Source organism: Camelus bactrianus, chromosome 9 (assembly GCF_048773025.1).
Source record: "Camelus bactrianus isolate YW-2024 breed Bactrian camel chromosome 9, ASM4877302v1, whole genome shotgun sequence".
In the NCBI taxonomy this organism is placed as follows: domain Eukaryota; kingdom Metazoa; phylum Chordata; class Mammalia; order Artiodactyla; family Camelidae; genus Camelus; species Camelus bactrianus.
In genome coordinates this window covers 14654311-14666053 of record NC_133547.1, presented here as the reverse complement: position 1 = coordinate 14666053, position 11743 = coordinate 14654311, and the positions used below count along the sequence as shown (strand labels likewise).

Genomic DNA, 11743 nt, shown 5'->3' with positions numbered 1-11743 from the left:
CAAATAAACAGAAGACATGCGCACACAGAACACTGCTTTTATTACACAGGGGGAGGATGGTTCACTCGGTCCAGCGGTGGCCGCAGTGTGGGGCCGTGCACACGTAGTACAAGCGCATGGCGTCCTGGTAGAAGGATGCACAGTTAGGAAGGGTCTGGACCCTCAGGAAAGTACAACACCTCCATGCAGAGGAGCCTCACCCCAGAAGAACCGACCAGGAGGCTTTCCCCACTGCTAAAGGTCCACCTCAGGTTGCCAGGAAGGGCAGGGTCCCCCCAATACTGGTATCCCTACCGCCGGGAAGGACCAGACCCAGATCACCCAGAAAGCCCGGCCCGCGCCACTCACCTCGGCCCGGGCACTGTGTGACTGGAAGAACACCGCCTCCTTGTGGCCGCACCTAAGGGAACAGCCACTCAGCCCGCCATACCCTTCCCTCCTCCCTTCTCCGACTGGTGAGGACGAGCCACTTTCCCTCCCCAGTACCAGCGGCGCGCTCACTTTTGGCACGGGTGGTCTTCGGTCCGCGGCAACGTGGGGTCCTGGGACACGTCAGCGATGATTTGAGTCAATTCGCTGAGGGAATAGAGGGTGAATAATTACGCTTGGACCAGGCCTCCCAAGTAAACAACCCCGTCCCCAAGCTCCGGTCCTGCCACTTACTCCACTTCGTGCGTGATTTTGTTCACGTAGATGCAGCTGTTGTCGGCTTCCTGCTGGTAATCACAATTCCGGCACTGCCAGAGGGCGAATGTGGCGGGAAGAGGGTCACGGAGAGATCCCTGATGGGGTTTGGAAGGGAGGGCAGGGTCTTCCCCGGAGAGGAAGACTAGGGGATGGAGTCTCGAGGTTGGGATTATGGAGTGTACTCGAGAATCACTTCGCGGATGGTCAAGACAAGAGGGTCGGGTTCTCTAGGGGTACAGTCGGGAGGCTAGACAACGGCGCATCGGGGGCGGTACAGGGAGTGGGGCGGGGCCACGTTGGCAACGCGTTGCCGGGTAAAGGAAGATCCGGGCGCCAGGCGGGCTCGTGCTCACCGCGTAGAGTAGAATGCGGTTCTCCTTGTCCTCCTTGGGGTAAAGCATGTTGTTACTGTGGGGAAGGGGAGGTCAGAGGTCAGTTCTGGGGCCATTACTTGTTCCCCTTCCACACGTGCTGGCCGGGCCTCACCATTCCTGGCAGAATCGAATACCCACGAAGCCCGGCTCGTAGGTCCCGTCGGGTTCCATTGCAACTCACCGCCCTCACGGCCTTCCGCGCTTGCTCCGCCGCGCGACAGGTCGCGGGAAGGATCAGACCTCGTAGCTTCGCCAAAAGAGGGGCGGAGCTGCGCACACGTACTGGCTCCCGGCGGGTTTGCGCTTGGCTCCCTGACCTGAGGTTTGATTAATTACTTGTTTCAGTCTTTTGATATATCATAATAATTGCTTCCACCTTCTGGGCTTCTCCAGTTTACAGAATAGAGTGATACCAGAGCCGGGCCAACAGCATGCGTCACGTAATCGGCAAAGCGCTGGGCGAAAATGAAGAAGCCGTTACTCTGCAGGCTGAAGGCCAGTGCACATGCGCGAGTTTACCCTTCGGGGACTCGGGTAGCGCTTGCCAGTCCTTCTCGGCTTCAGCCTTCGTCCGCCCCGGCTGTTTCCCTTGTGGCTGTTGGGAAAACTGCGCACCGTGGAAGCTCTCTCAGGATTGGCTGGGCCTACCCAAGACCACGGGAGAGCCCGCTTCCTGGGCGGAAAAGAGATGCGGCTACTGGCGGACCCTCCTGGATTGAGAGCGTGGATTGGCCAGGCCCGGGAGGAGGGGGCGGAGCTAATATCCCAGAAGCGGCGGCGGCGGCGGCGGCTGCTGCGGAGCTGGTGTGAGGCGGCTGATCGGGCTGCGGGCCCCGGCAGGGCGCGGCGAGATGGAGGTGACGGGCTTGTCGGCGCCCACAGTGACCGTTTTCATCAGCAGTTCCCTCAACAGCTTCCGCTCCCAGAAGCGGTACAGTCGCAGCCTCACCATAGCTGAGTTCAAGGTGTGGCCGTGGGGGCGGGGTACGGAGGGGCGGGGCGTAGTGTTTAGGGGTGGGGCCAAGGAGAAATAGGGGGTCTTCCCCTACGCCGGAAGAGAGCCAGAGACGAACCGAGGTTTCGGAGTTTGGGGAACGCGACCTTAGCCGGGCGGGGCCAGAGGGAACTTGAAGTTCCAGAGAATGGTTGCGGAGCCAGGGAACATCAGATATTCCGGGGTGAGGGGGCGAGACCCAAGGGGACGGGGCCAGGGGTAACCAGGTGGGTCCAAAATGGTGTGTCTCTTGGGGGAGCAAGGATGGTTCTTGATACAAAGGGCAGAGCCTCATGGCAATGGGCGGGTCCACTGACAGCCTTCCACCTCTTCCTCTCTCCTCCGTATCTCGTACCCCCACAGGGTAAACTACAGCTGATTGTGGGCTGCCCTGCTTCTTGCATGGAACTGGAACTGTATGGACCTGACGACAAGTTCTACAGCAAGCTGGATCAGGAAGATGCACTGCTGGGCTCTTACCCCGTAGATGATGGCTGTCGCATCCATGTGAGGCCTTCCTATCTGGGATCCTTCCCCTCCATTCTTCTATTTATTCAACCGCTGCTTGCTGTGCTTTGCACCATGTGATAACCACAATAGGCCTTAACCTAACGGAGCTCCCAGTCTAGCAGGGAGAGAGACCGACACATCACCAGACACTGGCAGCCAGAGTGGTCTGGACTGGGCTGAGGAAAACCTAGGGTGTCTAGAGGCATCCAGAAGAGGTGCCTGACTCCCTCTGGGAGTATCAGGAGGGGCTTCCCGAAGGGAGGGATGCCTGAGCTGAGACCTGAAGGATGAGGAAAGGGCAACCCAAGAGAAGAGGTGAGGGGGCATGCCAGGCAGGGGGAACAGAGTGTGAGGCGGGTCAGGGTGAGCAATGAGGCTGAACAAGTTGGGAGAAGCCAGGACACAGAGGACCTCTGCATGCATCAGCTCACATCATCCTCTCTATCCTCAGCCTCCCCCCAAAAAACTCAGACAAGTAAGCTTTACATGTGCTATTCCCTGTGCCTGAATGGCTCTTTTTTCGGTGCCCACATGCCTCACTCCTTCCTTCTAGTCTTTATTTAAATGTCACTTTTTGAGTGTGAGGGCTTCATTGCCCTCAGTATAAAATTTAAACCTCCTCCCTTTTGCACTTTGATTTTTGTCCTTCATACTAATCACTGTGACATACTGCGCATTTTCCTGGAACAGTTCCTGGCACAGAGAGGATGCTCAGCAAATTGTTGTTGAATCATGAGTTGAGTCCATTAAATAAGAGTTGGAAGATAGTATAATTAACCCTGTTTTGCAGAAGAGGAAACTTAGTTTCGGGATGGAATTTACTTTCCTAAGGAGGAACTATAGCTAGAATTTTTACCTCACTCTGCATGGCTCTAGAAGTCAGTGTACCCAGAGAACTGGTTCTTTTTTATCTGTTTCATTTATTCAGTAACTGTTCATTGAACATGTGTTATGTCAGGGATATAGCTGTGAACCAAGTCTGATGAGGTCTCTGTTTCAGCTCTGTCCAGCGTGAGGTCAGTGTTAGCTAAATACTCACTGGAACAAATGTGAAGAGTCAGTGAGATGAGGGCCATGCAGGAGGAGATCACAGAGCCAGGAAATTCTATACTAGGGGACCTGACCCAGCAATGAGATCTAGGAGGACTTCCTGGAGGAGGTGCTGCCTGAAGAATAGGAAGAGTTAACTGAAGAAGGGGAAAGGGTACTCTAAGAGGGCACAGCATGTGCAAACATTCTGAGGTGGGAAGGGGCACAGTGGGCTTAGAGGCTGAAAAGTGACCTCTCCTATTGTGGGAAGAAAGTGGGAGTGAGGGGAGGGCTCTGAACTTGGGAATCCTGGTCTGATTCAGTTGTTCATGGGCTCCTTTTGACTGTGTGTGGAGAGCAGATTATGGAGGACAAGAGAAATAGGGAGGCCTGGGAGGAGGCTGCTTCCATAGCCCAGATAAGGTGATGCGTCCTGGACCATAGTGGGAGCAGGTCAGGATTGTGCTGAGCCCATAGGACTACCTTTGAGCTAAACTGGGCAGTCTCAGCCTAGGGATACTGGTGGGTCAGGCATGGGCAGTGGCATCCTCAAACAGGAAGGTTTCACACATGGATTCAGGTATCGACAGGCTGCTGACTACTGAGGCCATACAAGGAAGGTTTCCCAGAGGTGGGGCCTCTGGAGAATTTGTAATTTTTCTAAAATTGTTTTTCTATTTATACATATCACTTATATTTCTTGCAGCAATGAATGACAGCAATTTCAAACTGACAAAAATCCCTAATATAGAAAGTAGAAATTCTTAAAAATCCTTGACCAGAGATAAGGGTCGTTTCTGTTTTGCCACATTAGCCCAGTGATTCAGGCCAGAAACTTCAGAGTTTTTGTGACCCCCCTCTTTTCCTCACACCCGCATCCCATCTCTGTAGACCCTGTGGGCTCCACCCACAAAAACTATCCAGAATCTAAACTCTCCTCTCCTCACTGCCCCCACCCAAGCCCAGCCTCCATCCTCTCCCTCCTGGACCATCACACAGCCTCTTCCCTGGTCTGCCGGCTCCTGTCCCTATGCCCCTCCATCTGCTTTCCACACTCAGCTGAAGGAGCCTGTGAACCCCTGAGTCAGATCAGTGCACTCCTGGCTGAGCCGTTCCCTGGCTCCATCTCATTCTGGGTAAAAGCCAGAGTCTACAATGATCTGTTGTGTCGCTCCATCTCATTCTGGGTAAAAGCCAGAGTCTACAATGATCTGTTGTGTCTCCCCACCTCCCCACGGCTCACGCTACTCCTGCCACACTGGCCCTGCTGCTCCTCAAAGGGCTAAGGAAGTTTCTGCATTTGAGACTTTGTGCCTGTTGTTCCTTCAGGCCTTGTCTCAGAAATGCCCTCCTTTCAGAAGCCTCTTTGTTGTATCTTTCTGCATAGAACCTTGTTATCATCTAGGGTTTAATACACATCTTTGTGCATTTGTTTGTGATGGATCTCCCAGCAGAATGAGTACTCCTTGAGGGCAGGGGTTGATCTGTTTTGCACTGTGTCCATGGTACCCAGCCCAAGGCCCAGCTGTGCGCCTTGGAGGAGCTCAGCAGGCAATGAGTGAATGAATGTTGGGGAGGGTACAGGAAGAGATGCTCCAGGACCTGGAAGTTGGGGCCAGCCTAAGTGGATCACAGAGGCCCAGAGGGGATAGACACGCTGCCCGCAGGGCTCATGAGCAAGGCCCGAGCTCTGCCCTCCAGTTCCAGTGTCCCGGGGCCATTAGGGATGTGGATGCCAGCATGTAGGGGTCATCTGGAGGCAGGCGCCGAAGGGAAGTTGGCCATTTGTAGACACCTGCTCTCACCCCTTCGGCTGGGCTCAGGGGAGGAGAGAAGGCTGGAGTAAGGGTGAGGGTAGAGGAATGCAGTTTTTCCAAGACAGGAGAGACTTAAATCTACAAAACACTCCAGTGTACAGCCACACTCACCCCCCACAGCATCCTGGCCTCCCTGGCCAGACCCTGATCCCCACTGACCTCCCTCCCCTCTCTGCAGGTCATTGACCACAGTGGTGCCCGCCTTGGGGAGTATGAGGACATGTCCAAGGTGGAGAAATACAAGATCTCACAAGAAGCCTATGACCAGAGGCAAGGTACGGGGTGCACACGGGGGTGGGGGGCAGAGTTGTGGGGGGCAAATAGGATAGGCAGGGACATCGAGAGGAAGTCAGTGGCGGAGGCAGTGGGGGCAGGTAGGCATGAGAGAGTGGAGGGGTTGGGGTGAGGTTGATTTGGGGACAGATGGGTCTCAGAGCAGTAGGGGGTAGGTGGGCGTGGGGTGCTAATCGGGGCTGGGAGGTGTGAGGGGGTGTGAGCAGGCAGGGCCATGGGAAAGTGGAGAGGAAGGTCTAGTGGGCGGTGGGATGGTCAGGGTCACATTGAGGGCGTGGTGAAGGGGACAGAGCACGCAGAGTATGCGGAGGACAGGGCCGTGCGGTGGTCAGTGCAGGCGTGTGGGGACACATCAGAATGTGTAGTGGGGCAGATGAGGGTTTTGGGCTGGATGGAGGAGACTATGATACTGAAGGGATGTGGGAAGAGGGAGTAAATGTGAAAGACTACAGGCATCTTCCCTTTAGTTTCTCAGTTGTGGGGACCCCAGGGGTCCTGGGGAGAGGCCAGGGCTATGGTGGGAGACTTGGAGGGCTTGGGCGACAGCCCTTCGACACCCAGAATGGAAGAGTTTCTCTCTGAATGTTGGCCAGGTGGGGCTGGCAGGTTATCTCATCAGACCAGAGCGCCCCACCCCGCCCCTGGGAGACCGTATCTGACTCCCGTTCCCCCTCCCCCCACAGACTCAGTCCGCTCCTTCCTGAAGCGCAACAAGCTGGGCCGATACAACGAAGAAGAACGGGCACAGCAGGAGGCCGAGAGCGCCCAGCGCCTCAGCGAGGAGGAGGCCCAGGCCCGGGCCATCGCCGTGGGCAGCCGCTGTGAGGTGCGGGCGCCCGGGCAGCCCCCTCGCCGGGGCACCGTCATGTATGTAGGTACGCAGCCCTGGGGTGGGCAGTCGGGGGACCCAGCTCTGCAGGAGACCTGCAGCAGGGGAGACGGACCCAGGGGCTGACTGACACCCAGTACATTCACGGCAGGCAGGTGGGATGCAGAAGCAGAGTGACCTGGGTTGTGATGGCGGAAGCAGAGGCCAGAGTGATCGGTTCTGAGATGAAAGCCTGGCGCACAATGATCAGAGCTGAGATGGGGAAACAGACAGGATTATTAGGTCTGTGATGGGGGGAGCACAGGCTGAAGTGACCAGGACAGGGGTGAGGGAATCTCAGGGGACTTTGTGGGCTGAGGGGAAATACCCACCTTGAGAGTAATCCAGGAAGGCTTCCTGGAGGAAGGACTGAAAGAAAGGGATAAGTGGAGGAGAAAAGGAAGGAAGAGCATCCCAGCCAGAGGGAGCAGAGAGTGCAAAGGCCATTTCCTCATGGAAAGGCTTGTTCCACAAGCAGGAACAAGCTTGGCCTGTTTGAGGCCGAGAAAGGAAGTCAGCATGGCTAGTTGGGAGGGAATGAGGGGAGAGGTAAGATGTCAGATCCAGGGCCTGGGTGAGGCTGGGCCATCCTGGGCCTCGGAGATAGTGGAGAGCAATGTGGATCTTTTTTTTTTTTTTTTCAAATAACAGCTTTATTGAGATATAGTTTATATACCATAAAACTCACCCATTGAAAGTGTACCATTCATTAGTTTTTAGTATATTCACCAAATTGTGCGGCCATCACCACAGTCAATTCACATTTTCATCACCCTAAAAAGAAACCCTATAACCATTAGCAGCTACTCCCCATTTCTGAAAGGCCAGCTCCCCCAGTCCACATAGGTGGACACTAATCTACGTCCAGTCTCTCTAGATTTATCTACTCTGGAAGTTTCATATAAATGGACTCACGTAATATGTGGCCTTTTGTTCATCCATGTTGTAGCATTTAGCAGTATTTCTTTTTATTACCAAATAATGTTGCATTGTATGCAGTACCACGTTTTATTTATTCATTCATCAGCTGAAGGATGGGTCCTTTCCACTTTTTGACTATTATAAATGATGCTGCTATGAATATCCTTGTGTAAATTTTTAGGTGGACAGGTGTTTTCCTTTCTCTCTGCCTAGGAGTGACTTGCTAGATCCCATAGCAACTCTGTGTTTAACCTTTTGAGGAACCGCCACACTGTTTCTCACAGTGGCTGCACCATTTAACGTTCCCAGTAGCAATAATGAGGGTTCCAATTTCTCTGCATCTTCACCAACACTTATTACTCTCTTCTTGATCATAGCCATTCTTTTTTATTTTTTTTAATAATTTATAATTGTTATTCTAGGTTTTGTTTTTTGGGGAGGGGGATTAGGTTCATTTATTTATTTTTCATTATTATTATTTTTTAATGGTGGTACTGGGGCTTGAACCCAGGACCTCCTGCATGCTAAGCACACACTCTACCACTGAGCTCTACCCTCCCTCCTGATCATAGCCATTCTAATGGATGTGAAGTGGGAGAGCATTACGGTTTGGGTTTGCATTTCTATGATGGCTCATGATACTGAGCCTCTTTTTAGGTGCTTAACGGCCATCTTCTTTAAAGAAATAGCTATTCCGATCCTTTGCCCATTTTTTAATTGGGTGGTTCATCTTTTTGCTGCTGTTTCTTGGGGCTGCCATTACAAAGTACCATACAGTGGGTGGCTTAAACAACAGAAATCTATTTCTCACAGTTCTGGAGGATGGAAGTCCAAGATCAAGGCCTTGGCAGGTTTGGTTTCTTCTGACGCCCCTCACCACGGCTTGTGTCCTCAGAAGGACAGAGGCTTTTCCTCTGTATGTGAGCACATCCCTGGAGTCTGTCCAGATTTCCTCTTAGGAAGACACCAGTGAGCTTGGATTAGATCCCACCTCATTTTAACTTAATCATCTCTCTAAAGGCCCTGTCTCCAAATACAGTTACACTCTGAGGTTCTGGAGGTTAGGGCTTCAACATGTGAATCTGAGGGGAAACAACTCAGCCCATAACAACTAGTAAGAGATGTTTATATATTCTAGATACAGTGCCCTTAGCAAGTATATGATTTGCAAATATTTTCTCTTATTCTGTGGGTTGGTGTCTTTCTACTTTCTTGATAGTGTCCTTTGAAGCACAAAAGTTTTAAACTGTTAGGAAGTCCAGTTTATTTTTTCTTTTCTCACTTGTGCCTATGGTATTATAGCTAAGAAACCAATGCCTAAACCAAGGTCACAAAGAGTTATACCTGTATTTTCTTCTAAGGGTTTTATAGTGTTGCATTGTGCCTTTAGGTCTTTGACCCATTTTGAGTTGTTTGTTGCGTATGGAGTGACATAGGAGTCCAACTTCACTCTCTTGCACGTGGATATCTACTTGTCCCGATGTGTTGTGTTGAAGACTGTTTTTCCCTCATTGAACTATCTTGGCACCCTTGTCAGAAATCATTTGACCATAAGCAGTGTGGATTTTATGCTGAGTGGGATGGGCAGCCCTTGAGGAATGTGGGGGCAAGGCCGTGGTACTATTTCCCTTAAATTAAAAAAAAAATTTTTTTTTACCCCCTTAACGGAGGCACTGGGGATTGAACCCAGGACCTCGTGCACACCAAGCATGTGCTCTACCACTGAGCTATACCCCCTGCCCCCTTCGCTTTGATTTTTACAAAGCCCCATTTGGCTGGGGGTGTTGAGTGACTAGGGGGTCAGGGGTAGGAATGGGGAGACCAGTGAAGGGGGCTACCATATTGGTGTGGGCGGGAGACGGCGGTTGTCCTGGGTGGCAGCAGGGAGTGTTTGTGCCAGGACAGACTTTACACTCAGCAGGCAGGCACGAGTCTGGGGGCAGCTATGTCCAGAGGTTTCAATGGCATTTCTCCCCTGGGCAGGACTCACAGATTTCAAGCCTGGCTACTGGATTGGCGTCCGCTATGATGAGCCACTCGGGAAGAACGATGGCAGGTAAAGATGCCCACTGAGGAGTGAGCGGGTGAGTGAGTGTGTGTGTGTGTCTGCCTGCACACGAATATGTGTGCATTGATGTGTAAGTGCGTGCGCGTGCTGCTGGGCGAACCCGCCTGTACTTGCATCCGGTGTACGAGCCCCCTGACACCGCCTCCCTCATCGTGCTCTGCAGCGTGAATGGGAAACGCTACTTCGAATGCCAGGCCAAGTACGGCGCCTTCATCAAGCCATCCGTTGTGACAGTGGGGGACTTCCCCGAGGAGGACTACGGGTTGGACGAGATGTGACGCCCAAGGAAGGGCATCCCCCTGCTCTAGCTGACTTGCTACTCACTGCCCTTCCGTATGTGTGCCCATGGCCCTCTCTCCCGACCCTGTTTTTATTTTATTCTCATCACCGTTGCCATTGACTTTTGAGACCTGTGTATTAAATCTGCCAGAAACCTGGGAGGTGTTTGGAGGACTTGATGATTATAAGAGGGGCTGGGGGACAGCTGGGTAGGTGAAGGTGAACTAGGAGGCTGGGCGAAATCAAGGTTGGGCAGGGTGAGGCTTTATCCCTTAGCTAGTAGCTGGAGGCCCATGAGGCTCTCCTTTGTCCTTTATCAGTTAATGTAATGTGCAGTTATGATAAAGAAGCCCAAAATGATAGTGGCTTAAACAAGATTGAAGTTTCTTTCTTTCTCATGTAATCACTAAGATCTAATATGGTGACCCCTCCATGTCAGAGGCCAGCCTCCATCTCCACGGATCTCCCGCTCCTGACTCCCACCCTCGCTGCTCCAGGCGCCAGGAAGAGAGGAGGGAGAGGGGAGACTCTTGCTTTTAAGGAATCTGTACCAACAACTCAAAGCTTGTTCCTATTTAATTGGGCAGTGTTCTGTCACATGACCACTTGTGGTCACAAAGAGGGCTGGGAAATGTAGTTTTTATTCTGGGTGGCCATCGCCTAGACACCTCTCAGAAGTTCCTGTACTACAGAAGCTGAGGGAAAGGGATATCGAGGGGTCAGCAGGTGGTTCTCACTGTCCCTGTGTATGGGGGACCTTACCGTTCACTTAATACTTGAAAGAAGACAGAAAGCTCAAGTCTTTAGAAGTAGCATGAGGTCCTTCAGACATTGCAAAGCTAGGCAGAGAGCCCTGTGCCCTCAGGTATGTGATGTGTGCACATGTGGCCCGTGCGTTCTAGGGAGCCTGATCCACCACATACGTGTCTGCGTGTGCAGTACCCCCTCATTAGCAACTTGAAGGGATTCCTGATGGGGTGACTATCTGTGGGATTCTACCTGATTTTTGCAGTTACTTAATTACAACTTCTGGAGTTGCTGGCAGTGATGGGAACAACCACAGGAAGCAGCGTGAGGTTGAAATGCCTGAGAGCGGAAGGGATCCTTGAGGAAGCTGCTCACATCCACAGGCAGCCTGATGTGTACATATCTGATGCCCAGCGTAATGTACATGGACACACTCAGGTATACAGATCATCCGCACACTGGACTCACGCTCAGACACTAGAGACACATCCAAAACACAGGCGCTAGAGGTCACATATGCACAGAGTCTCTCCCTCACACACAGGGGAGCCACACAAACACAGAGATTCACATCAAACACCTACCAGGGCTAGATACACACACACATACAAATCAATGAAGCTGTCAACCTACAAAACAAAACAAAACTGGTTACTTTATAAAAGGACCCCAAGGCTTAGGTCCTTCCATGGGACAGAGTTGTCAGAATGAAGAGCGTCAGCGGGGATATCCCCACATTCTCACCCAGCACCTACCAACCTAAGATCAGCCAAAGTTCAGCAGAATGAGCTCAGCTAATGGATCAGTGTTGAGGACCTGAGGCTCACTTTAAGATTAGGCCCCGTGTGCACCTCCATGTGATGAGGCCAAAGGAAAGGGGCAGGAAGATGATCACGTGCTCTCCGAGACACACTGGTCACCCTAGATCGTACCTTTGAGCTCCAAGCAAGGGTCACAGCATCACTGTATATGAGGATCTGCCAAACTGCAGTGGGGGATCTAAACACAAACTGGCAGGGTGTGCTGGAATGCTGTCCAGCTGTCAGCATGGAAGAAGCTCTCCCCATCACAACATGGGGAAACATTTAAGTTTTTGATGGCAATGGAAGGGACCATGCTGGTAATTTCTAAATAGGAAACCTCCACTTGCTATGT

General features: G+C 52.2%; 2 protein-coding genes and 1 non-coding gene across 4 annotated transcripts; 1 reads left to right on the top strand and 2 right to left on the bottom strand.

The window, feature by feature from the left end:
* Positions 1–21: 21 nt before the first annotated feature.
* On the bottom strand, positions 22–1638 carry POLR2I (RNA polymerase II subunit I). 2 transcript variants are annotated; one of them, XM_010950129.3, is made up of 6 exons: positions 1174–1638; positions 1041–1095; positions 664–737; positions 502–576; positions 349–400; positions 22–124 (listed from the first exon to the last, which is right to left on the bottom strand). In XM_010950129.3, the coding sequence occupies exons 1-6, from the start codon at positions 1230–1232 to the stop codon at positions 62–64; spliced, it is 378 nt and encodes a 125-aa protein (XP_010948431.1). In that variant the 5' UTR covers positions 1233–1638; the 3' UTR covers positions 22–61. The 2 variants fall into 2 exon arrangements, with proteins under 2 accessions (XP_010948431.1, XP_010948432.1); XM_010950130.3 differs by having other exon boundaries at positions 1243–1638.
* Positions 1639–1770: 132 nt separating this feature from the next.
* Positions 1771–10000, top strand: TBCB (tubulin folding cofactor B). The gene is made up of 6 exons (XM_010950133.3): positions 1771–2026; positions 2419–2562; positions 5590–5686; positions 6389–6580; positions 9478–9550; positions 9726–10000. Exons 1-6 carry the CDS (start codon positions 1913–1915, stop codon positions 9838–9840), a joined length of 735 nt encoding a protein of 244 aa, XP_010948435.2. The 5' UTR covers positions 1771–1912; the 3' UTR covers positions 9841–10000.
* Positions 9160–9231, bottom strand: TRNAT-GGU (transfer RNA threonine (anticodon GGU)). Its single transcript has one exon. It is a non-coding gene; the product is annotated as a tRNA-Thr (tRNA).
* Positions 10001–11743: the final 1743 nt, after the last annotated feature.